This window comes from Helianthus annuus, chromosome 14, assembly GCF_002127325.2.
Source record: "Helianthus annuus cultivar XRQ/B chromosome 14, HanXRQr2.0-SUNRISE, whole genome shotgun sequence".
In the NCBI taxonomy this organism is placed as follows: Eukaryota; Viridiplantae; Streptophyta; class Magnoliopsida; order Asterales; family Asteraceae; genus Helianthus; species Helianthus annuus.
In genome coordinates, this window is record NC_035446.2 from 49,331,895 (window position 1) to 49,358,609 (window position 26,715).

The 26,715-nt window shown below is 41.1% G+C and overlaps 2 protein-coding genes across 3 annotated transcripts; one reads left to right on the forward strand and one right to left on the reverse strand.

The window, feature by feature from the left end:
• Positions 1-12,105: 12,105 nt before the first annotated feature.
• On the forward strand, positions 12,106-15,467 carry LOC110908357 (probable polygalacturonase). Of its 2 annotated transcripts, none has more exons than XM_022153289.2 (4): positions 12,106-12,425; positions 13,001-13,075; positions 13,152-13,269; positions 14,906-15,467. In XM_022153289.2, exons 3-4 carry the CDS (start codon positions 13,152-13,154, stop codon positions 15,301-15,303), a joined length of 516 nt encoding a protein of 171 aa, XP_022008981.1. In that variant the 5' UTR covers positions 12,106-12,425; positions 13,001-13,075; the 3' UTR covers positions 15,304-15,467. The 2 variants fall into 2 exon arrangements, with proteins under 2 accessions (XP_022008981.1, XP_022008980.1); XM_022153288.2 differs by lacking the exon at positions 12,106-12,425 and adding an exon at positions 12,755-12,925.
• A 4,844-nt stretch (positions 15,468-20,311) lies between these two features.
• Positions 20,312-24,389, reverse strand: LOC110906664 (arginine--tRNA ligase, chloroplastic/mitochondrial). Its single transcript, XM_035982952.1, has 9 exons — positions 24,336-24,389; positions 24,137-24,220; positions 22,955-23,062; positions 22,700-22,884; positions 22,541-22,625; positions 22,297-22,470; positions 21,358-22,220; positions 21,045-21,232; positions 20,312-20,554 (listed from the first exon to the last, which is right to left on the reverse strand). Exons 1-7 carry the CDS (start codon positions 24,387-24,389, stop codon positions 22,212-22,214), a joined length of 699 nt encoding a protein of 232 aa, XP_035838845.1. The 3' UTR covers positions 20,312-20,554; positions 21,045-21,232; positions 21,358-22,211.
• Positions 24,390-26,715: the final 2,326 nt, after the last annotated feature.

Consider the following 26,715-nt stretch of genomic DNA (forward strand, 5'->3'; position numbering starts at 1 on the left):
TTGGACCGAAACCGAGACAACACGTTCGAAACTAATAACGATATTTGCGGGGCTTACCGGTGATCGGTGACGGAGGAGTGGTGATGTGCTCCGGTTGCCGAGGGAGAGAGAGACGAGAGGTGATGTTCGTGAAGGTGAAGGAAGCTACCGTCGATCGCCGTAGGGTTCGGTGACATGCGTGAGGGCGTACGTACATGTATATGTATATATACTTTTGGCTGAATATTGGCGGTGGAATGCTTGTGTGGGCCGGTGTTAAGGTGGGCTGGGGGTTAGGGTTTTGCATTTGTTGTGTACGAAGTAGGTTATTGAAACTGTACGTATTATATTAGATTTCATGTTGGGCGATTTGAGTTTTCGGGCCGATAACACACAAAGAAACGAATATAAGGGGTGGAGGTTATGGGCCGTGAGGTGAAGTGTGGGCTGCAAAAAGAGATGGCAGCTATCCAACGATGTGCATGATATTGCTATTGTTGTTATTTTATTTTTTTTATTTTTTTTTATATATAAATAACTAATAAAGATTTATAATAAATCAACTAACATGGATGTATAATATTTACGCTAAGGGTTCGGGCCTCAAAAGTTTCGAGTTAAACGAGTGGGTTGAATCTACAAGCGAGACATGTGCTTTGGTTTAAACGGTTCGGGTTGGTTCAATGCAATATGAATTTGGTTTCGACTACACGTTTGCACACTATAAAAGAAACCGTTTTCACCTCAAAGTTACGGGTTGTCACACCACTAATCTTCGCTCACATGCCTAGAGGGCTGCGATACAAAATGCATACGATATATGGATTACTAAACGAATATACGATTTACAATACAATTACTTTAACTGAACAAACCAATGTGAACTCGCTCAACTAGTTGTTGACTCTCTGTTACATGCCTTGCAGGACCTTTGGTATACATGGAGCTTGCACGGGAGGCACAGTCGTTGTGGACATGGATCGTGGACGTTTTGATAAACACTTATGACATTTGAAAACTTAATAATTCCGTTGGATTTTTATACTATGCTTCCGCTACTTAAACTATGTTATTTGAACACCTTTCATATTGTGGGTTGGTATACATTTACGTTTATTATTACTTATTATGTTCAATATGATTGGTGGCTTGATCCTGGTCATGTCACGCCTCCAAGCGGTGATACTCCGCGTGTGGATTTTGGGGGTGTGACAGATTGGCATCAGAGCCATTGGTTATAGAGAACTTGGTTTTAATGAGGGAAAAACGTTTTTATTAAAACCAGACTATAACCAGAACAGTGCTCTCAACGACCCACAATGACGCTTTGCTCCACGTGCAAGACTCAACATCCTAGGTAATATGGTTTATGTTATATTGCCTACTTGCTAGATTATATAGAACTTTGCTCCGGGTATGCTTAGATACACATAACCACTATTGCTTGAGAACACTTGTGTGCTTACTCTCTTCTGTCATCGCACTTTTCGCGAACCTCTCACTTATGTTACTTTTACTATGAAGATCATGTCTGGACGAATTAACATGACCCAAGCCTAGTTGACGGCTCTCATTAATGAACAAGTTGCTGCGGCACTTGCAACCGCACAGGAAGGAGGTATATCCTGCAGTCATAACTCACACTAGGGTCTTTAGATCCTACACTTCTAGACCAACTCTTGTGTTTAACTTTGTCCTATTCGTACACAATAGATCAACACGTTCAGCAACCTGTTTGCACATTCAAGAACTTTATGGACTGTCGTCCAAGCACGTTTAGTGGCACTGAAGGAGCAGTGGGACTCCTCCATTGGTTTGAGAAGCTCGAGTCGGTGTTTGAAATGTGTGAATGCCCTAGGCTCGCAGGGTGAAGTACGCCACTGGTACTTTGGAAGGAATTGCGCTGACTTGGTGGAACGCGCAAGTTCAGATATTAGGGTTGGCAGCTGCTAACGCCACCCCTTGGAACGATTTTAAGGAACTGATCAAGCGAGAATACTGCACACGTGATGACATCCACAAGTTGGAAGTGGAACTTTACCATCTGAAAATGACGGGATCGGAAATTGAAGCCTATACGAAACGGTCAAATGAACTGGCCATCTTGTGTCCAACCATGGTGGACCCTCCAATCAAGCGCATTGAGTTGTATCTCAAGGGCCTAGCGCCAGAAATCCAGAGCCACGTGACATCGGCTAATCTCGATAATATCCAGGATATTCAGCGACTCGCTCATCGCCTCACGGTCAAGCAGTGGAACAAGACAGGCTGCCTAAACGTATCGGCGCTACTACTATCACTACCACTTCTGCTACTCCTGCTACTCCCAATGACAATAAGCGGAAATGGGATGGGGATTCCAGCAAAGGTTCAGCTACCGTTCAGTCTCAAGCACAGCAACAGCGCAAGAATAATGATTACCAGAGCCCGGGTCAGCAAACCTCTGGTGGTCAGGGGCAGGGTGGATATCGGAGAATTCACCCACTATGTAATAGGTGCAACCGACACCACAGTGGTCAGTGCCGCAAGGGCCGCTGTCACAGATGTCTCAAGATAGGGCACAAAGCTAAAGATTGCAGGAGCTCACGACCTGCGAATCAGAACCAACAACAACCACCAGCTCCTCAGAACCAGTAGCAGCAGCAACAGCGAGGCAACAGAGGATGTTTTCAGTGTGGTGCTGAAGGTCACTTCAAGCGGGATTGCCCCCAGTTGAACCAGAATCGCAACAACAATAACAATCAGGGCAATAGCAACAACAACGGTGGAAACAACAACGGCAATGAAGCTAGGGGACGTGCATTTGTGCTGGGGTAGGGAGAAGCAAGGAATGATCCCAACGTAGTCATGGGTAAGTTTCTTCTCGACGACTTTTATGTTACTGTATTGTTTGATTCGGGTGCGGATACAAGTTATATGTCTCTAAAAGTTAACCAAATGTTAAAATGTGCACCAACTCCCTTAAACACCAAGCATGTCGTAGAGCTAGCTAACGGTAAAAGTCTTGAGGCCACACACATAGTTCAGGGTTGTAATCTTATCCTTGCTGGTCAGACTTTCTCGATCGATCTCATTCCCATAGCTCTGGGTAGTTTCGACATCGTCATTGGAATGGACTGGTTATCCCAACAGCACGCAGAGATCTTGTGCAAAGAGAAGATTGTTCGTATCCCTCGTTCCGGTCGGGAACCTCTCGAAATTCAAGGCGACAAGAGTGGTGCAGTGGTTGGCATCATCTCCTTTCTAAAGGCTCAGAAGTGTTTGCGTAAGGGCCACACTGCCATTCTAGCACTCGTTACCGATACATCAGCCAAAGAAAAGAAATTGGAAGATATTCCAGTTGTACGCGACTTTCCTCAGGTGTTCCCTAAAGATTTACCTGGTCTACCGCCTCATCGCGAGGTCGAGTTTCAAATCGAACTAGCACCAAGAGCAGCACTGATAGCACGTGCACCGTATCGCTTAGCTCCATCAAAATTGGAAGAACTATCGACACAACTACAAGAACTATTGGATAAGGGATTTATCCGACCTAGCTCTTCGCCTTGGGGAGCTCCAGCATTGTTTGTGAAAAAGAAGGACGGTACCTTCCGCATGTGCATTGACTACCGTGAACTGAACAAGGTGACAGTGAAGAACCGTTACCCTCTTCCACGTATTGATGACTTATTCGACCAGTTGCAAGGGTCGAGCTACTACTCCAAGATAGACCTGAGGTCAGGTTACCATCAGCTAAGAGTCCGGGATGAGGACGTCTCCAAAACAGCATTCAGAACTCGTTACGGCCACTACGAGTTTCTAGTCATGTCATTTGGGCTAACGAACGCACCGGCAGTCTTTATGGACCTTATGAACAGGGTGTGCAAGCCCTACCTAGATAAGTTTGTGATTGTATTCATCGACGACATCCTGATCTACTCCAAGAGTCGGGAGGAACACGAGCAGCATTTGCGACTTATTTTGCAGCTTCTTCGAACAGAACAGTTGTACGCCAAGTTTTCGAAATGCGACTTCTGGCTTCGTGAAGTCCACTTTCTAGGCCACGTGGTGAACAAGGATGGGACCCATGTTGATCCATCCAAGGTAGATTCGATCAGGAATTGGCATGCGCCACATACACCAACGGAAATACGCCAATTCTCGGGTTTGGCGGGTTATTACAGACGATTCATTAAAGATTTCTCAAAGATTGCACAACCGCTTACGCTACTGACACAGAAGGGTGTCACCTACCGTTGGGGTAATACTCAGGAAACCGCTTTTCAACACTTAAAGGATAGGCTCTGCAGCGCACCTATACTCTCATTGCCAGAGGGCACGGACGATTTTGTGGTCTATTGTGACGCATCGATACAGGGGCTTGGTTGTGTATTGATGCAACGGGATAAAGTTATTGCTTACGCTTCGCGCCAACTCAAGGTTCACGAACGGAACTACACGACGCACGATTTAGAGCTGGGAGCTGTTGTTTTCGCGCTTAAGATATGGCGACACTACTTGTACGTTACCAAGTGCACTATCTACACCAATCACAGGAGTCTCGAGCATATCTTCAAGTAGAAGGAATTGAACATGCGTCAACGTCGATGGGTTGAACTACTTAACGATTACGAATGCGCCATCAAGTACCATCCAGGCAAAGCCAACGTTGTGGCTGACGCTCTCAGTCGAAAAGACACTCTACCTAGACGCGTACGAGCACTACAACTTACTATTCAGTCTAGTCTTCCTGCACAGATACGAGATGCTCAAGTGGAAGCATTGAAACCAGAAAACGTCAGGGCATAAGCCTTACGCTGCTCAAGGCAACGATTAGAACAGAAGGAAGACGATGCCTACTACGTAACGGGGCGTATTTGGGTCCCACATTATGGAAACTTATGCGAGTTGGTAATGGACGAAGCTCATAAGTCTCGATACTCGGTACATCCAGGTTCGGATAAGATGTACCACGATATCAGAACAACGTATTGGTGGCCTAGCATGAAGGCCCACATAACAACTTACGTCGGCAAGTGTTTGACCTGCGCGAGGGTCAAGACGGAATACTAGAAACCATCAGGCCTACTTCAGCAACCCAAGATACCACAGTGGAAATGGGAGGAAATTTCCATGGATTTTGTTATTGGCCTGCCTAGATCACAGCGTGGGAACGATACTATCTGGGTGATCGTGGATCGACTCACAAAGTCTGCACACTTCCTGGCTATTAAGGAAACGGACAAGTTCTCCACTCTAGCAGACGTTTATCTCAAGGAAGTTGTCTCAAGGCATGGGGTGCCAACCTCTATTATTTCGGATCGTGATGCACGATTTACTTCAGAACTGTGGCAAGCAATGCACAAATCTTTTGGCCCTCGAAACTAATAACGATATTTGCGGGGCTTACCGGTGATCGGTGACGGAGGAGTGGTGATGTGCTCCGGTTGCCGAGGGAGAGAGAGACGAGAGGTGATGTTCGTGAAGGTGAAGGAAGCTACCGTCGATCGCCGTAGGGTTCGGTGACATGCGTGAGGGCGTACGTACATGTATATGTATATATACTTTTGGCTGAATATTGGCGGTGGAATGCTTGTGTGGGCCGGTGTTAAGGTGGGCTGGGGGTTAGGGTTTTGCATTTGTTGTGTACGAAGTAGGTTATTGAAACTGTACGTATTATATTAGATTTCATGTTGGGCGATTTGAGTTTTCGGGCCGATAACACACAAAGAAACGAATATAAGGGGTGGAGGTTATGGGCCGTGAGGTGAAGTGTGGGCTGCAAAAAGAGATGGCAGCTATCCAACGATGTGCATGATATTGCTATTGTTGTTATTTTATTTTTTTTATTTTTTTTTATATATAAATAACTAATAAAGATTTATAATAAATCAACTAACATGGATGTATAATATTTACGCTAAGGGTTCGGGCCTCAAAAGTTTCGAGTTAAACGAGTGGGTTGAATCTACAAGCGAGACATGTGCTTTGGTTTAAACGGTTCGGGTTGGTTCAATGCAATATGAATTTGGTTTCGACTACACGTTTGCACACTATAAAAGAAACCGTTTTCACCTCAAAGTTACGGGTTGTCACACCACTAATCTTCGCTCACATGCCTAGAGGGCTGCGATACAAAATGCATACGATATATGGATTACTAAACGAATATACGATTTACAATACAATTACTTTAACTGAACAAACCAATGTGAACTCGCTCAACTAGTTGTTGACTCTCTGTTACATGCCTTGCAGGACCTTTGGTATACATGGAGCTTGCACGGGAGGCACAGTCGTTGTGGACATGGATCGTGGACGTTTTGATAAACACTTATGACATTTGAAAACTTAATAATTCCGTTGGATTTTTATACTATGCTTCCGCTACTTAAACTATGTTATTTGAACACCTTTCATATTGTGGGTTGGTATACATTTACGTTTATTATTACTTATTATGTTCAATATGATTGGTGGCTTGATCCTGGTCATGTCACGCCTCCAAGCGGTGATACTCCGCGTGTGGATTTTGGGGGTGTGACAGATTGGCATCAGAGCCATTGGTTATAGAGAACTTGGTTTTAATGAGGGAAAAACGTTTTTATTAAAACCAGACTATAACCAGAACAGTGCTCTCAACGACCCACAATGACGCTTTGCTCCACGTGCAAGACTCAACATCCTAGGTAATATGGTTTATGTTATATTGCCTACTTGCTAGATTATATAGAACTTTGCTCCGGGTATGCTTAGATACACATAACCACTATTGCTTGAGAACACTTGTGTGCTTACTCTCTTCTGTCATCGCACTTTTCGCGAACCTCTCACTTATGTTACTTTTACTATGAAGATCATGTCTGGACGAATTAACATGACCCAAGCCTAGTTGACGGCTCTCATTAATGAACAAGTTGCTGCGGCACTTGCAACCGCACAGGAAGGAGGTATATCCTGCAGTCATAACTCACACTAGGGTCTTTAGATCCTACACTTCTAGACCAACTCTTGTGTTTAACTTTGTCCTATTCGTACACAATAGATCAACACGTTCAGCAACCTGTTTGCACATTCAAGAACTTTATGGACTGTCGTCCAAGCACGTTTAGTGGCACTGAAGGAGCAGTGGGACTCCTCCATTGGTTTGAGAAGCTCGAGTCGGTGTTTGAAATGTGTGAATGCCCTAGGCTCGCAGGGTGAAGTACGCCACTGGTACTTTGGAAGGAATTGCGCTGACTTGGTGGAACGCGCAAGTTCAGATATTAGGGTTGGCAGCTGCTAACGCCACCCCTTGGAACGATTTTAAGGAACTGATCAAGCGAGAATACTGCACACGTGATGACATCCACAAGTTGGAAGTGGAACTTTACCATCTGAAAATGACGGGATCGGAAATTGAAGCCTATACGAAACGGTCAAATGAACTGGCCATCTTGTGTCCAACCATGGTGGACCCTCCAATCAAGCGCATTGAGTTGTATCTCAAGGGCCTAGCGCCAGAAATCCAGAGCCACGTGACATCGGCTAATCTCGATAATATCCAGGATATTCAGCGACTCGCTCATCGCCTCACGGTCAAGCAGTGGAACAAGACAGGCTGCCTAAACGTATCGGCGCTACTACTATCACTACCACTTCTGCTACTCCTGCTACTCCCAATGACAATAAGCGGAAATGGGATGGGGATTCCAGCAAAGGTTCAGCTACCGTTCAGTCTCAAGCACAGCAACAGCGCAAGAATAATGATTACCAGAGCCCGGGTCAGCAAACCTCTGGTGGTCAGGGGCAGGGTGGATATCGGAGAATTCACCCACTATGTAATAGGTGCAACCGACACCACAGTGGTCAGTGCCGCAAGGGCCGCTGTCACAGATGTCTCAAGATAGGGCACAAAGCTAAAGATTGCAGGAGCTCACGACCTGCGAATCAGAACCAACAACAACCACCAGCTCCTCAGAACCAGTAGCAGCAGCAACAGCGAGGCAACAGAGGATGTTTTCAGTGTGGTGCTGAAGGTCACTTCAAGCGGGATTGCCCCCAGTTGAACCAGAATCGCAACAACAATAACAATCAGGGCAATAGCAACAACAACGGTGGAAACAACAACGGCAATGAAGCTAGGGGACGTGCATTTGTGCTGGGGTAGGGAGAAGCAAGGAATGATCCCAACGTAGTCATGGGTAAGTTTCTTCTCGACGACTTTTATGTTACTGTATTGTTTGATTCGGGTGCGGATACAAGTTATATGTCTCTAAAAGTTAACCAAATGTTAAAATGTGCACCAACTCCCTTAAACACCAAGCATGTCGTAGAGCTAGCTAACGGTAAAAGTCTTGAGGCCACACACATAGTTCAGGGTTGTAATCTTATCCTTGCTGGTCAGACTTTCTCGATCGATCTCATTCCCATAGCTCTGGGTAGTTTCGACATCGTCATTGGAATGGACTGGTTATCCCAACAGCACGCAGAGATCTTGTGCAAAGAGAAGATTGTTCGTATCCCTCGTTCCGGTCGGGAACCTCTCGAAATTCAAGGCGACAAGAGTGGTGCAGTGGTTGGCATCATCTCCTTTCTAAAGGCTCAGAAGTGTTTGCGTAAGGGCCACACTGCCATTCTAGCACTCGTTACCGATACATCAGCCAAAGAAAAGAAATTGGAAGATATTCCAGTTGTACGCGACTTTCCTCAGGTGTTCCCTAAAGATTTACCTGGTCTACCGCCTCATCGCGAGGTCGAGTTTCAAATCGAACTAGCACCAAGAGCAGCACTGATAGCACGTGCACCGTATCGCTTAGCTCCATCAAAATTGGAAGAACTATCGACACAACTACAAGAACTATTGGATAAGGGATTTATCCGACCTAGCTCTTCGCCTTGGGGAGCTCCAGCATTGTTTGTGAAAAAGAAGGACGGTACCTTCCGCATGTGCATTGACTACCGTGAACTGAACAAGGTGACAGTGAAGAACCGTTACCCTCTTCCACGTATTGATGACTTATTCGACCAGTTGCAAGGGTCGAGCTACTACTCCAAGATAGACCTGAGGTCAGGTTACCATCAGCTAAGAGTCCGGGATGAGGACGTCTCCAAAACAGCATTCAGAACTCGTTACGGCCACTACGAGTTTCTAGTCATGTCATTTGGGCTAACGAACGCACCGGCAGTCTTTATGGACCTTATGAACAGGGTGTGCAAGCCCTACCTAGATAAGTTTGTGATTGTATTCATCGACGACATCCTGATCTACTCCAAGAGTCGGGAGGAACACGAGCAGCATTTGCGACTTATTTTGCAGCTTCTTCGAACAGAACAGTTGTACGCCAAGTTTTCGAAATGCGACTTCTGGCTTCGTGAAGTCCACTTTCTAGGCCACGTGGTGAACAAGGATGGGACCCATGTTGATCCATCCAAGGTAGATTCGATCAGGAATTGGCATGCGCCACATACACCAACGGAAATACGCCAATTCTCGGGTTTGGCGGGTTATTACAGACGATTCATTAAAGATTTCTCAAAGATTGCACAACCGCTTACGCTACTGACACAGAAGGGTGTCACCTACCGTTGGGGTAATACTCAGGAAACCGCTTTTCAACACTTAAAGGATAGGCTCTGCAGCGCACCTATACTCTCATTGCCAGAGGGCACGGACGATTTTGTGGTCTATTGTGACGCATCGATACAGGGGCTTGGTTGTGTATTGATGCAACGGGATAAAGTTATTGCTTACGCTTCGCGCCAACTCAAGGTTCACGAACGGAACTACACGACGCACGATTTAGAGCTGGGAGCTGTTGTTTTCGCGCTTAAGATATGGCGACACTACTTGTACGTTACCAAGTGCACTATCTACACCAATCACAGGAGTCTCGAGCATATCTTCAAGTAGAAGGAATTGAACATGCGTCAACGTCGATGGGTTGAACTACTTAACGATTACGAATGCGCCATCAAGTACCATCCAGGCAAAGCCAACGTTGTGGCTGACGCTCTCAGTCGAAAAGACACTCTACCTAGACGCGTACGAGCACTACAACTTACTATTCAGTCTAGTCTTCCTGCACAGATACGAGATGCTCAAGTGGAAGCATTGAAACCAGAAAACGTCAGGGCATAAGCCTTACGCTGCTCAAGGCAACGATTAGAACAGAAGGAAGACGATGCCTACTACGTAACGGGGCGTATTTGGGTCCCACATTATGGAAACTTATGCGAGTTGGTAATGGACGAAGCTCATAAGTCTCGATACTCGGTACATCCAGGTTCGGATAAGATGTACCACGATATCAGAACAACGTATTGGTGGCCTAGCATGAAGGCCCACATAACAACTTACGTCGGCAAGTGTTTGACCTGCGCGAGGGTCAAGACGGAATACTAGAAACCATCAGGCCTACTTCAGCAACCCAAGATACCACAGTGGAAATGGGAGGAAATTTCCATGGATTTTGTTATTGGCCTGCCTAGATCACAGCGTGGGAACGATACTATCTGGGTGATCGTGGATCGACTCACAAAGTCTGCACACTTCCTGGCTATTAAGGAAACGGACAAGTTCTCCACTCTAGCAGACGTTTATCTCAAGGAAGTTGTCTCAAGGCATGGGGTGCCAACCTCTATTATTTCGGATCGTGATGCACGATTTACTTCAGAACTGTGGCAAGCAATGCACAAATCTTTTGGCCCTCGAAACTAATAACGATATTTGCGGGGCTTACCGGTGATCGGTGACGGAGGAGTGGTGATGTGCTCCGGTTGCCGAGGGAGAGAGAGACGAGAGGTGATGTTCGTGAAGGTGAAGGAAGCTACCGTCGATCGCCGTAGGGTTCGGTGACATGCGTGAGGGCGTACGTACATGTATATGTATATATACTTTTGGCTGAATATTGGCGGTGGAATGCTTGTGTGGGCCGGTGTTAAGGTGGGCTGGGGGTTAGGGTTTTGCATTTGTTGTGTACGAAGTAGGTTATTGAAACTGTACGTATTATATTAGATTTCATGTTGGGCGATTTGAGTTTTCGGGCCGATAACACACAAAGAAACGAATATAAGGGGTGGAGGTTATGGGCCGTGAGGTGAAGTGTGGGCTGCAAAAAGAGATGGCAGCTATCCAACGATGTGCATGATATTGCTATTGTTGTTATTTTATTTTTTTTATTTTTTTTATATATAAATAACTAATAAAGATTTATAATAAATCAACTAACATGGATGTATAATATTTACGCTAAGGGTTCGGGCCTCAAAAGTTTCGAGTTAAACGAGTGGGTTGAATCTACAAGCGAGACATGTGCTTTGGTTTAAACGGTTCGGGTTGGTTCAATGCAATATGAATTTGGTTTCGACTACACGTTTGCACACTATAAAAGAAACCGTTTTCACCTCAAAGTTACGGGTTGTCACACCACGAATCTTCGCACACATGCCTAGAGGGCTGCGATACAAATGCATACGATATATGGATTACTAAACGAGCATACGATTTACAATACGATTACTTTAACTGAACAAACCAATGTGAACTCGCTCAACTAGTTGTTGACTCTCTGTTACATGCCTTGCAGGACCTTAGGTATACATGGAGCTTGCACGGGAGGCACAGTCGTTGTGGACATGGATCGTGGACGTTTTGATAAACACTTATGACATTTGAAAACTTAATAATTCCATTGGATTTTTATACTATGCTTCCGCTACTTAAACTATGTTATTTGAACACCTTTCGTATTGTGGGTTGGTATACATTTACGTTTATTATTACTTATTATGTTCAATATGATTGGTGGCTTGATCCTGGTCATGTCACGCCTCCAAGCGGTGATACTCCGCGTGTGGATTTTGGGGGTGTGACAAGTTTGTACAATAAAAAGAATCTTTTGATCATAATCGAAACAAATACGAACAAATAAATCTTTAAAAGACCATTTTGAAGATAAAGTTTGATACTTTAATGTTCATTATGTTTAGTTTAGTTGTCTGTTGTTCATAAATCTGTATTTTAGTCTCATGGTGTTCGTTTCATAGTTTTCGGGCCTTAAAGCTGAATATTTTAAGCCTAAGAAGATTAGATATGATTTTGATTATTACTCTTATCAGAACTAATCTGGTTCTATTAGATAAATCATGAATGATGTGATTTCTAAGTTGATTTTGTGTTTTTTTCAGGATAGAAGGTATATTCGCTTGACGGTTGATGATCCTGTGAGTAATTAAGGTGGTATTAATTGCATACTTTCTTGATTTGGGTTCATTGTGATCCATGGGGATCTTCGAAGAAATGGGATTTAAACGGAAATCTTGATTTCCTTTCGGCTCCCAACTGCGATGGAGAACGGGCTCCTGAAACCGAACAAGACGCACCCATGGAGGAAGATTACAGTGAGAAGAAATGGACGTTGATGAGCTCGAAAGGAGGATGCGGCGAGACCGGATGCTTTTAAGGTGGCTCAAAGATCAAAGCAAAGGTAAAGACGTCGATAACACCAAACAACGTCAGTCTCAAGAACAAGCGCGACGCAAGAAGATGTCGTGTGCCCAAGATGGGATCTTGAAGTACATGCTTAAAATGATGGAAGTTTGCAAGGCTCAAGGGTTTGTTTACGGAATCATTCTGGAAAACTGGAAGCCCGTTAGCGGGGCGTCTGATAATCTCCGGGCCTGGTGGGAGGAAAAAATCTAGCATTTGATCGTATGATTAGATACTCTTATCTAGCATTTGCCCTTTATATTAAACATGCTCAGCTTCACCCTATCGTATGATTAGATACTCTTACGGAATCAGTTTTTCTCTTTTGATCGTATGATTAGATACTCTTATCTAGCATTTGCCCTTTATATTAAACATGCTCAACTGTTCGTTGTTTTTTGATAGGGAGAAGCTGAGCTAATCTCATCTATTGTTACATTTTTCAAGTGGATTGGGATAACTGCTAAAGATGTTGGCTTCAAGATATCTAGCAGAAAGGTGTCAGATTGTCTTCATTTATTTGGCTGTAATTATGACATTTTTATTGAATCTGTTTTGTTTCTTTCACCACAGGTTCTACAGGAAGTGCTAAGTTTGTATTCTGTACCAGAAGCTTCGTTTGCCAAAGCTTGCATCATCATAGATAAGGTCAGCACTTAAATGCAGAACTGGATCCGCTTTTGTATGTTTTTGTTTTTAAATGATTTATTTTAATTGGAAAAAGATGGGGAAAATACCCATGGAGGAGATCAAGAAAGAGCTGAAGTTGGTTGATTTATCAAATGAAGCTATTGAGGATCTATTGCAAGTTCTTTCCATGAAGTCTTTAACGGAGTTGGAAGGTACTTTTTGTTGCTAAATAGCAAGTAGGGGTGAACAAATAAGTGAATAACCGAATTAACCAAATTGTAGCTGACTTAACCGGATCGAACTTCTAACCGATGGTTCGGTTAAGTCACAACAGATTAACTGAAAGTTATGACTTATGGTTTTGGTGTGTGGCATAGCCGCATAGCTGAATTAACCGAACCGAACCAATTATACATATAGCCCAACTGTTTAACAAATTACTTATGAATCGCTTGAATTTAAGAGTTAAATTTCTTAGTTTAAAAATTTTAAAATGTTGTTGGTTAACTGAACATAAAACCGACCGTGTGTTAAAAGCCAAAAACCGATGGTTAATAAGTAACTAATAACCGAAAATTTCGCTTTCGGTTTTGGTGGGGTCTTAAAACTGAACCAAACCATCCCATGCACATCTCTATTAATAGGGGTGGCAATTCTTGTTGGGTCTGGGTTTGTATCGGTGTAGCACTGAACTTGAACACGACCCGTTTAGTTAGATGTGTTAAAAACTCAAAACCCTAAACTGGACACCCTTAGCCACTGTCTGTAACCTGCAAACAACCTGTGTAATTCGTTTAATTCTAATTATAAACGGATTGGTTGCTTGACATAGTTTATGGTGGTTCTGGAGCGGAGCTTTATCAGCATTATCGCAGACCTGCTGTTCTGTCTCATGAAGAGCTTCTTTGTGTGGTAGTCAAGGTGTGTATGTTATTTAGTTTATTGTTATTATTTTTTAGTTTTGGTACAACAAAGTAAGGTCAGAATAGCTGGAAACTGGAAGTTAACAAACCTTGAGATTTAAAAAAAAACAAATTAAAAACAGTTCTTTAGATCTTCATAGTCCAACTTTAGTTATATCTTGAGAGAAAAATTTGACTTTTTGGGAATAGAAAAAAAGTGTTAAGTTTTCATTGGTTATTTTTTCATGTAGATGATTTTACATCAATGATCTGGGATTTGGGGACTAAAGATATAGCGCGGGCCAGTTAAAGTACACCTGACCATACTTGATTGAACTCGTGTACTTAGACGGCATTCAAATATCAAATCTTACTCTGATCGATTCTCCTTCGTGGAATGTTCATCCAATATATAGCAGGTATGGCCGAAATGCTTTAATCGCGTGTCGTTTGTGGTTTTCGTTTATAGAATATAATCATTTAGTCCTGTTGATGCAGCAATATAATCATTCAGGAAATTACCATTCATGCACCAGTTAGATCTCGGAATACTGATGGAATCAACCTCGGTAATGACTTATGTATACTTTGACTTTTTAAGTTAAACTTAACTTAGCTTTAATTGAAATATGTTATGCATTTGATCTCAAATGTCACCTGATCAGATATTTTTAGAGATGTCTATGACGCGTAGACTACGCATCTCCTTTTCTGAAATTTTGATCGAGTTAACTCGGATTATCTTTGAAGTCAAACTCAGTACGTTTGACTTGAATAATGCTTTCACTTTCGAGATTAAAAAATATGATCTTGGTAAAGTTTGCGACAAATATTTTTAATAATTATCTAACTAAATTATTTTTCTTAAAGTAATGTAAATTAACTAAGCTTAATTTCAAAGTCAAAGAGTAATATGTTTGACTTGAATGAACTTCTATTCTTCCAGATTCTTGCACAAATACACGAATCGAGGACTGTTACATTGTGTCCGGGGACGATTGTGTAGCCGTGAAGAGCGGTTGGGATGAGTACAGGATCGCATACGGTATGCAGACCCAACAACTTGTAATCCGACGGCTCACGTGCATTTCACCAACGACTGCGGTCATTGCTTTAGGAAGTGAAATGTCGGGCGGCATTCAAGACGTCCGAGCCGAAGAAGTAGCCATCAACTCCAAGTCAGGAGTCCGGATCAAAACCGGTGTCGGAAGAGGAGGGTTCGTGAAGGACATATACGTAAAAGGGTTCACCATGCACACAATGAAATGGCCGTTTTGGATGATGGGTAACTACGGGTCCCACCTTGATGACAATTGGGACCCGAATGCGATCCCCGTTATCTAAAACATAAACTACCGAGACATGGTGGCGGAAAATGTCACCATGGCGGCTAGATTGGAGGAAAAGTTGCCGAAGATGTTAAAGTTCATATGTGTTATTACAAACCAAACTACAATTTGAAATGTAAACTTTTGATTTCAGTATAATGAATTTGATCGTCATTAATCCGTTTGATCAGTTTGATGTAACTTGTGCATTAGACCTTGGGGGTTAAAACCTTGTACTTTGTACCTCAGGGTCAAAATGATTTAGCACCTGGTAAATATTTTCAACAGTGAAAGGGAAAAAAAGGTGATCAACCGAATTGGTGCGACTGGCCGACACGTATTTAAAATCACTTGTTACGATCAAACTCATTCTGACTCGAGCCTGTTTCAAATCGCTATCCAATCTTAGGCTACTTGGTGTGGGAGGAGGCAAGTCCTTCGAGGATACCCTCCTTCAAGCTTGTTTCAAACCACCACGAATCCTAGATAAATGTTGTTGCCCATGGCGCAATGGTTTGACGGTTTAAAGGAATGGTCATCACTTCCTTCCACAGGGAAGGACTTGGACTGTTAGTCAACTTCAACTTCGGTTTGAACCCAACCGATCTGAAAACTCATCATTTTTATTACAAAAGTAATAATAATGCAGTATGGCTTGGTATGAATGTATGATTTCTTTTATTTCAACTTCATTTTAATCAAAATTTGAATTTAGATAAAGATGGTTGAAACTAAAATGTGATGAAGTACATTCGATTATAAAATTCATTCTCAAAGCTACAAGTTACATAACCAAACAATAGTTGCTTATGACTAAGTGTTGTGTTTTCCGTTGCATCATGAACTTGGTTTTGATTATGGCTCAAAACCGAACCGCCCCGTACATAGCCCTAAACTCACCAACCTAAGTGATATGTTTCCCGCCGCATCGCGCGGGTAAACGACTAGTTATATATAAATATAATTTAATTATATAAAAACATATATAAAGAAACTACAAATTGTAAAAATTATTAAACGTTAATATAAAATTTGATTTAGATATCTTAGTTATAAATACAAATATTTTCAACCTGTGTGTACATATATATTATATATTATTTAGGTATAACAAGGATAACTAGTAGGAATTACTAGCGATTTGTATCAGTTTAGTTCAGTTCGTTACACATAAGAATTCAATTGGTATTATGTGACACATGTGCCTCTGCGACCATCAAACAAATAAAAAATTAGTGAAATACTGTGTTTCATACTTGGGATTTGTAAAAATATGTGTATCGTTTGCACATATCAGTTCTTGTTCGATTTCAAGCTTTAAATCGCTTTCTGGAAGGTTATACGCGATCTGATGCGTAAACATAACCAGTTTAATGCAACAAACACTCCGGAACAGTGACATAGGCTTAACATACCTTAAATAACCTTTACATAACTTAGAAATAAGTTTTGGAAGGTTTGGTATGGCGAAATCAAGTTTATTCGCTTACAGGGACTAATTTCGACAAACTGTGAAAGTATGTCGATTTGTACTGTAACGAACATTCCGGAACTTGACCATAATTTAAATATGCCCTAAATATCCTTTACATAGCTTAGAAATAGGCTTTGAGGTGTTTGGTGTGCAAAAATAAACTTTCTTGATCAATAGGGACTAAAAGCGTCAAAAAGTGCATAAGTTTGCATTTTCGCTCATATCTTACGTTCTGAATATATCCAGACATCCAAAAATTTAAGTAATCATTAAAATATTTTATTTTAGTGATTGGCATGATAAAATTCCATTCGTCGCGTAATTTGGATCGTTTTTCGCGTCCGTTCGTGTTTCGTTGTAATTAACCGAACAACGCAATCGTACGACTAAACGAACCGACATCCGAGATATTTTTAAGCACATTTCAAGTTCCCTATACTTTAACTCCATTTTAGAGCCTTGAAATGAGGTTAACGGGGCTTAAACTTGTCAAAAATGCTTGAAAATCAAGTTTGGAGTAACAGGGGCCTGTTCTGTCAATTTTTGAAAGTTGCTGGTCTGCAGACCACATAGGGTCCGTAAGCAAGGGACCATACAGTCCGTAAGCCTTACCAGTAACAGCAAAATTGCAGAAACATTGAATCTGGCCTGTTCCAGCTGTTTTGATGGTTTTAATCCCTTGTTTTCAATACCATTTGATGGTTTTCATGTTCCCATTTTATTCTAATACCTTGGGCCCAAGTGGAGGGTTGAGATTCAAGCTTGGTTTACGAGGAACGATCTTAAAGGTGGACCGAAATCTATAAATACCCACACCTCCATTCCTTGCAATTCACAAATCTGATTCTTTTGCTCTAAGTTGGGGCTTAGCACCACATAATTGAGCAATTTGAATCATGATTACCTTGCTTGGACCCTTTGTAAGTATTCTTTCGTTCTTTTATCGCTTTTCGAGCGTGAAAGTCAAATAGTGTTTGACTTTCTGCTTTGACCAGTCAATGGTCAACACGAAGTTCGTTTGAACTTCGCAACATGAGCGTAATCACGATGGTTATAGTCCCTAGTGACTATACCTACTGATTACCACGTTGATTAGGAGTAGTGACGAGTCATAGTTTCGGCCAAAATGCGTATTTAAGCGTATTTTGTAACCAAACTATTCTTGGGTATCAAAACCGTTTGTTTTGATATCTAACTTGTTTTCAAACCTTGTTAAACATGTTTAGCTCGTCACTTTTAGATTAATGCTTATGTAGAGTCGTAAGTTAAGCGGTCTAAACAACCGCTTAGACTTTCGAACTAGACCTGTTTGGTCGATCATTAGGATCCGACCAAACATGTTTTGTGACCATAGTTGTATAGGGAATGACCTTCCGAGGTTATACCTTATGGTCCCTTCGTTTAAGTGGTTATATGACAGGTAGTTTATATGCCTTAGGAAAATGACCAAAATGCCCTTTTTATGCATAATTGATATTTATGCATATGTAACCCAAACTTTTGTCACTTAACTGATTATGCAACATAATTAAACATGTTTAGGCATATAATACTTGTCATAGGACTAGTTAGGCGTTCCGAACGCGTTTTACGCGAATGACGCGTTAAAGTAGCATAAGCTACCTAAACGGGTTGTAATGGGTCGTAAGCACTTAGGTTAGGTTTCATTTTAGTATGTAGGCTTTGTTAGACCATATCATATGAGTTCCAATACTCATTTGGTTTACGAAACCTCATACTATCCGATCTTCCGATTTAGGTCTGTTTATTAACTTAGTTACCTATATTAGGTGTCGTTTCATTTCCGTGATCCCTCTAGCTTTGCTTGGTTGTTAGTCAAGACTTCTAAGCATCCTCAAGTGAGTACATAGTCCCCTCTTTTACTGTTTTTCAAACGTTTTGGGGTGAAACACATGTGCCTACTTGTTACTTTCATGCTTTCCATGTTTTCATATCATATACTTGCTATGTTCATTAGTACACTATTAGTACATGATTTCATTATGTTTTGCTATGTATGTTCACTTAACATGCTAGCCCATTGTTTTACATTTTGAACTGTTCGAACCATTTGTAACCATTTGATGTATGTGAACCATTGGTAATCATTTGATATATGTGAACCATTTGTAACCATTTGATTGATGTGAACCATTTGTAACCATTTGATATATGTGAACCATTTGTAACCATTTGATATATGTGAACCATTTGTAACTGTTTGAACCGTTGGGTTAGGGAAGTGATTAGGTAACGGGGCGGGTGTAATGTGTTAAAAGCATGGTGGATACGCCGCTGGTACTTCCTATATATAAGTGCTTTTAACACATTATATATCGTTGCGTTATTTTTGAAACGATGTCACACAATGATGTTTTCTGAATAATATAAACCATACGAGTTTTATTAACGAGTTTCTACGAGATGTTTTACAATTTGATTTAATAAAACAATTGTTTTGGAGTTAAGAATCATGGCTACGAGATTTTATAAATCATATCCAACTTGATTTGAGTTGGTTAATTACATCGCAATACTATACTTTTCAAAATAAGGTTTTTAAATAAGTATTACAACATGTAAAACGAGCCATGAATCTGACACTCATATAAAACCTATGTACTCGCCGGCATTTTTATGCTGACGTATTTTCACATGTGTTTCAGGTACCATAGTTGATGATGTTTGATGATGATATTTGTGTACGCTCACATAGGAATGGACGAGGCCTTAGTGACTTAATAACAATGAAAGTCTATTTGTTCATGTTTTGTTTCTAATTCCAATGTAATATAATACATTTAATTCAATAAAACGAAACTATTTAATCCATAGTTGTGAAACAATGATTCTGTTACAACACTCCCCGACGTTTCCGCCACGTTTTGTTGTTTTACGTGGTCGGGGTGTGACATATTAGTTCGATTCCATACCACATCGTACGGTTTTGGCATTCATAGCGCCTCAAAAAGATATCCAAAATATGGAGTATGATATGTCTGAAATGATATCCACATACTTTTTTCATTGATCAGAAACAATCTTTATGAAATACAACTGCCAATATTGAGAAGAACTGTAAAAATAACTATATACTTAAGTTAGCGAAAGCAAGTTATTATTATTGTTAATCGGTGTTCCTTTTAATACATATTCTAATAATCCATAAAAATATATTTTGTTTTAGTAAAGTACGTTCAAACTTATTTTGAATAAAGTAGATATTGTAATAATAAGTAATTATATGGATCATATGTTTAGCATTGGTAGTTACTAGTGGGAGACCCGCGCGTTGCGGCGGAGTCGATAATACCGGGCATGAATATATCACCAAGTCGAGAGGGTGAAGGTTAAAAGGGTTGTGGGAGTATTACGAAAGTTTCGCATAACTCACCTGGATTACCGAGTTTGCCAGAGACAGCCATGTAATCATCTTCTGTGATGGTTGTATTGAACGCAAGACTGATGACAAACCAAATGTTCTGTTCATCTACACCCTAACTTAAATTCATATTTGACACACATTTCTCTTTATAGTTTATACTCTCTCTTTTTTTGGTTTCTTTCTTATCTTTATCAAATCTATTATGATCTTACATAGTAATAGAACACGGCCATCTTTACGTTACACCAAAATTTTCCGTTCACACGGAATCCCAGTTTATAAAACCCCCAAATGTATTCAACTCCAGTGGGGGTTTTCAGTAAAATGTAGCCTCTGTTACCAGCATCAGTCAGCATACGGTTCAATCATAACACAGGATGCAATATAATGGTTCTTTGACCATTTTTCCTGCAGAATGAGCATACAAACAAAAATATTCATAAAAAAGTTTAAAAAAAATCCCAGCAATTACGGGTTTTACTATTACGGTTCTACCTTCACGGGTTAAGTTATTCTACAAAGACTTCTAATTGTAAGAAGTGTAAGAAGGATTTATAGAGTGACATGTGTCCAATAACCTAAACTAAACCCACTACATCACCACCCAAAACCTAAACACCCACCCCCACCACCACCCAAAAACCTAACCCCCACTCCCACCACCACCCAAAAACCTAACCCCCCCCCCACCCCCACCCCCCGGTAAAAAAAAAAATAGGGGGTGAGTGATGGGGGAGGGGGTGGGGGTTTAGGGTTTTGGTGGTGGTGGATGTTTAATTTTTTTTTTTTTTTTTTTTTGTGTAGTGGGTTTTTTTAGGTTATTAGACACTTGTCACTTTATAAATCCTTCTTACACTTCTTACAATAAGGATCCTTTGTATTTGATCCTAATCCCTACCTTCACATGGGTACTCGGGAAGGCGGATGTTCTCAAGGTTTCTTGTGTCTCGTCCATTATTTTACGCTCGGGAAACTCAAAATGAACGCTGCTTGATCAGGTGTGGCAGCCATAGATGGTATCCTGTACCCACTCTCCCATCTACGATGTATTCCTTCACTTGGGTAAAGAAAATCAAGTTCTACAACCTGTTGTTAATTGCCAAAATATTAACGAAGTACATTCAAATTTGCGGATTTAACATTCTGTTATAACTTTTTTAGAGGCTCAATGAAAGAACGTAATATTACCCGGTGAAAGAACGTAATATTACCTAGTCGAAAAATCCTGCGTTTCTTGACATCACGACACCCCAACGACTGCCAGCTGTAGTCATTGAAGTGACGTGAAACCCTTCTTTCCATTTTTTACTGATCCATTTATACGGAAATGATTCACTCACTTTATACGATTGTTGAGTATAAGGTGTTCCTAAAAAATACATAAATATAAAGATATGTAAAAAAAGTAGAAAAGTAACCATTTCCTTCCATAAAAAGGTTCTAAAACACTTAAAAGTACAGTTTAGTAGGGCTGCAAACGGACCAAACATTCAGCGAAGGGTTCGTGAACCGTTCGATGGGAAGAACGTTTGTGTTCGTTCGCTTAGTAAATGAAGGAGCACGAACAAGAAATTTCATTTGTTTAGTTAAATGAACGATCATGAACAGAGGTCGCGTTCATTCATTTATGTTCGTGAACGTTCAGTAACGTGTTCGTTTATGTTCATTTGTTTTCAATAGTCCGTTAGTGTTTTTATTTTTAAGAGTTAATTACTGTTTTCGTCCCGACGGTTTGTCAAAAATCACTATTTCAGTCCATTAATTTAAAAATTGCGAGAATAACAAACTCGGTAAACTGACTCGGAGACACCAAGATCAATGCAGCAAAGCCGGAGCCAAATAATGGAAGCCAAAGTCGGATATGAAGTACGGAAATCACAAACCCGGAATAAGAGAACCTGAATGAACAAACAAACAGCATTGCGGCCTAACCAGTTGATCCTGCAGATCTCCGTAATACCATCAGTCGTTTTTACCATTTTTACCCCTGCATGACACACTTACTTAACAGCACCATATCCAACTGCTTCAGCCGTCTGCTCAAGCTCCTCAGCAGTCCACTCAGTCACCTTACCTAATGAAGTTAAACTTAACAAACCTTATCAGTTTCTTGACTGACTTCACATGAATAAACCAATTTATGGTTATACCTTGTTCCACAAGAGCTGCTTAGCTTCATCGAATAAATCAACCAACTTTACCACTTCGGTACTACGAGTTCTAAATCTCTTTCCATCGTCACCAAGAACAAGACCAAACCCTACATGACTTGTTTTAGGGTATTTGCTTTCATCAGCTGGAAGCCACCCTGCACTTTTAGCAGCCTGAAAAAAAAAGTATTAAATTTCATCATTTTTTTCTTGATTGTTATGTTGTGTGAAGCTGCTGACTTACAGCGAAGATCTTTTTAAAATGCTCTCTCTGACCAACATCAGTGACATATATTATCCAATCGGCTTTTTCCTCATTAAGCCGATACCTGCATATAGCAACACACACAAAAAATAATTCAAAAAAATCTATCCTAACAAATAAATATTTAAGAAAACCAACCAGAGAGCTGCAAGATCTGTTGAAGCATAGTTGTAACCACCATCTGTCTTCGTAACTATAAGAGGTGGCACCTTATTTCCTTCAATAATTTTTATCACCTTAGCGTCTTCGTCATCTTCAATCAAACCCTTATCATTGAGCTCCTTTAGAGCCAGAGGAATGCAGGGATTATAAAAGCTTTCACCCTGAAAGCAACAGAATTAAAATCTAACACATAAACTCCATCAAGAGAAAGAAAAAAAAAAAAGAATATACCATTTCTTCCAAGTGAACCCCCAGACGCTGATACACTTTCTCGAAACCCCTTCGACTTATTTCACAGATTTGTGCCCATGCCTTCTGGTACTTTTCTTCCTTGCCACTCTAATTTGATATTCATTACTTACAGATAAGAAAAAAATGACCAGACAATATTATATATATATATATATATATAGGGTAAGGTTATTGTAAAAAAGACCAAAAGTGTGAGAAAGGTAAGAAAGAATCTCAGCCATTAGATCTAAATTAATTGAAAAGGGTAAACAAGTAATTTTATAATTAATTCAATTAATTAAAAACTTCCCATAACCGCCACCTTAATTATAGGAAGTATATAACACCATTTAGTAAGTATATAACACCATTCAACAAGTATATAACACCATTCAGCATTCAGTAAGTATATAACACCATTCAGTAAGTATATAACACCATTCAACAAGTATATAACACCATTCAGCAAGTATATAACACCATTCAGTAAGTATATAAACCATTCAGCAAGTATATAACACCATTCAGCAAGTATATAACACCATTCATTGACTAAACATCTGATCGAAACATATTTTTTTCTCTATATAAGTATAGCAATATGGTACTCATATTAAAGATAAAAAAAACGCTCGTTATTATAGTGTAATTTTTTTTTAAAAAAAAAGTTACGTATAAAAAGTTATTGACGTATAAAAAGTTATTAACCTTCTGGGGTAGCCCAGTTGGCCAGCCTCACCCAGCCTCTTCTTGAGGTCACCGGTTCGATTCCCGGCAATGCCCTTATGGGGTGTTGGGGCTCTTCACCGTGGGTAATCACCGCCAGGCAGCTATGGGGCTAAGCTAGCTTGCGGAGTTGCAATACTCCGGCGGATGGGAGGTCCGTGCAACTACCCCCCCCCCCCCCACGTTTAAAAAAGACGGAGGGAAGCTACATGTGCATTACCTAATTTCTTGTGGGTTTAAAAGACTGTATTGCCCCTAGATATTTCAAATCAATCCAAATTAATGAAAATATTTTACAATTTAGTCTCTATTGATCTCAACCATTAGATCAAAAGATCTAATGGCTGAGATTCTTTCTTACCCTTCTCACACTTTAGGCATTTTTTACAGGATCTTCTACCTATATATATATATATATACTGAATAATGTGGGCCATATAACCATTTAAAATTCACCTGGAGAGCAACAACTGCCTTTTGGGCTCTCTCTTTGAATTCATCATCACTATCAAATCTCTGTTTTGATGCCTTATAGAACAACTACCAATTGAGAATGTATGTAATTAGAAGCATTCACATGACAATGAGATTCCACAAGTGGTGTATATGAAATTAAGAGTAACTATGCTCACCTCTAGTTATCCTGATCAGTAACCTCCCCATCTGGGAACTTCTCAAAGAGAAACTCAATCAACATTCCAAACTGCATTATTTATAATAGCATATATTGTGCCATTATTAGTGTTTTGATTATTCGGCAATGATTTGTAAATTGATTTGTATTCATTATGTCCATATTTAGGAGATTATATTGTAACTATATAAGGATATCATTATCAATGAATGAGATCATCTTGAATCATTCTCTCACATGGTATCAAGACTATCCTAATTCCTCTCCTCCCATCACTTTTCTCCTTCTCTCCCCTGTTTTGTTTTTACCCGATCTGCTTCTCCCCATGGATAACAAATTGCACCCAGCCATGACAGTCTCCAACATCAAGAATTTCATTCCCATCACCCTCGAGGTCGAAACCGATCACTTTACTACATGGGCTGAACTCTTTCAAGTTCATTGTAGTGCCTATCAAGTGTCGGACCACCTCAAACCCAAAGCCGCACTGGCTACCTCCACTGATGCCGATGGCAAAATCACCACCGTTCCTACCGACCCCGCCTGGTCACGTTTGGATGCCATAGTCCGACAATGGATTTATGGCACCATCTCAAATGACCTTCTTCTTACCATTATCGTACCCGGTCAGACTGCGTACGAAGCCTGGAACACGCTGGGCAACCTCTTTAAAGACACGGGCACCTATCCTATGATGCAATAGCACGGACGACCTATACCCGCTTAGCTCTTCCATTTTCAGCAATGTCAAATCTCATTCCAGTTTTGCAGCTATTTCTCAGGATCTGTGGCGTCAACGCCTTGGACACCCTGGAAATAATTTACTTCAGTCAGTCTTTGAAATCTACTTCTTGTATTGATTTTAATAAACTTAATAAAATTTTTGTCAACCTTGTGTGTTTGGTAAAAGTATTAAATTACCTTTTCGTGATTCTATTAATTCCACTTTATTACCTTTTGACATCATCCAAAGTGACCTATGGACATCACTGATCCTTAGCACTGGTGGTCATAAATACTACATTTTATTTCTAGATGACCACACCGACTTTCTGTGGACTTTCCCACTTAGCAATAAATCTCAAGCCTATTCTTCTTTCCTCACCCTTTACAATCACATTCACGCTCAATTTGAACGAAACATAAAACAATTTCAATGTGATAACGGACGTGAGTATGAAAACAAACAATTTCAAAATTTTTGCAAACAACACGGCATGACATTTCGTTTCTCTTTCCCATACACTTCTTCTCAGAATGGGAAGGCGGAGCGAAAAATGCATACAATTAATAATATGATTCGCACGCTTCTCTCCCAAGCCTCCTTACCTACCAACTTTTGGCATCACGCGCTTGAAGTTGCTACCTACCTTCTCAACATTCTACCCAACAAAAACCGCCAATTTCTCTCCCCAACCTCCCTTCTCTACTATTGTAATCCCGAATACGACCACTTGTGCGTCTTCGGGTGTCTATGCTATCCCCTTCTACCAAGCACCACCATTCATAAATTAGCAAATCGCTCCAAACCTTATGTTTTCCTTGGTTACCCACCAAACCATCATGGATACAAGTGTCTAGACCTTACTACCCACACAATCTTTGTTTCTCGACATGTTCTTTTCGAAGAATCCATTTTCCCCTATAGCATCCGTCTACCCACCTCACCTACCTCATATGATTTTCTTCACACCCCCCTACATCCTCTCTAGTGGAACCATCTCAGCCAGCCCACACCTTCCTCTTCCCCTCCTAATCCACCTATGCCTCATACTACACACAGTCCTACCCACACATCTTCACCTTCGGCCCAACACTCACCTTCCGCCCCTTCTACGGCCCTCCTTCTCAATCGGCCCAACAACACACTCCTGCCCACCACACAAACAGCCCTCCCGGCCCATCCTTTTCGCTTCCAACCTCCTACCCAATATCACATCCCACTCACCCAGCCCAAAGCCCTCCCATTCTTACCTACTCCAGACGGCCAAAACATCCGGCCCAACCTACTGTGCCAAACCCACCCGACACCCCCTCCTCCACCACAACCGGTCCCTCCACCATCACGTTCCATGAGAACGCGTTCCATGGAGGGTATTTCCAAACCTCGCCAACTATTTGACCTTCACACTTCTACCATCGTCCCCATACCCAAGACCCCTCAAACTGCTTTGTCCACGCCGGAATGGTATAATGCCATGAATGATGAGTTTGGTGCTTTAATTAAGAACAAGACCTGGGAAATTGTCCCAAGAACACCAGACATGAATATTATCAGGTGTATGTGGCTCTTTAAGCACATGTTCAAATCAGACGGCAGTTTGGAACGTTATAAGGCACGTCTCGTCTGTGATGGTTGCAAACAACAAGTGGGCATTAACTGTGGCGAAACATTTAGCCC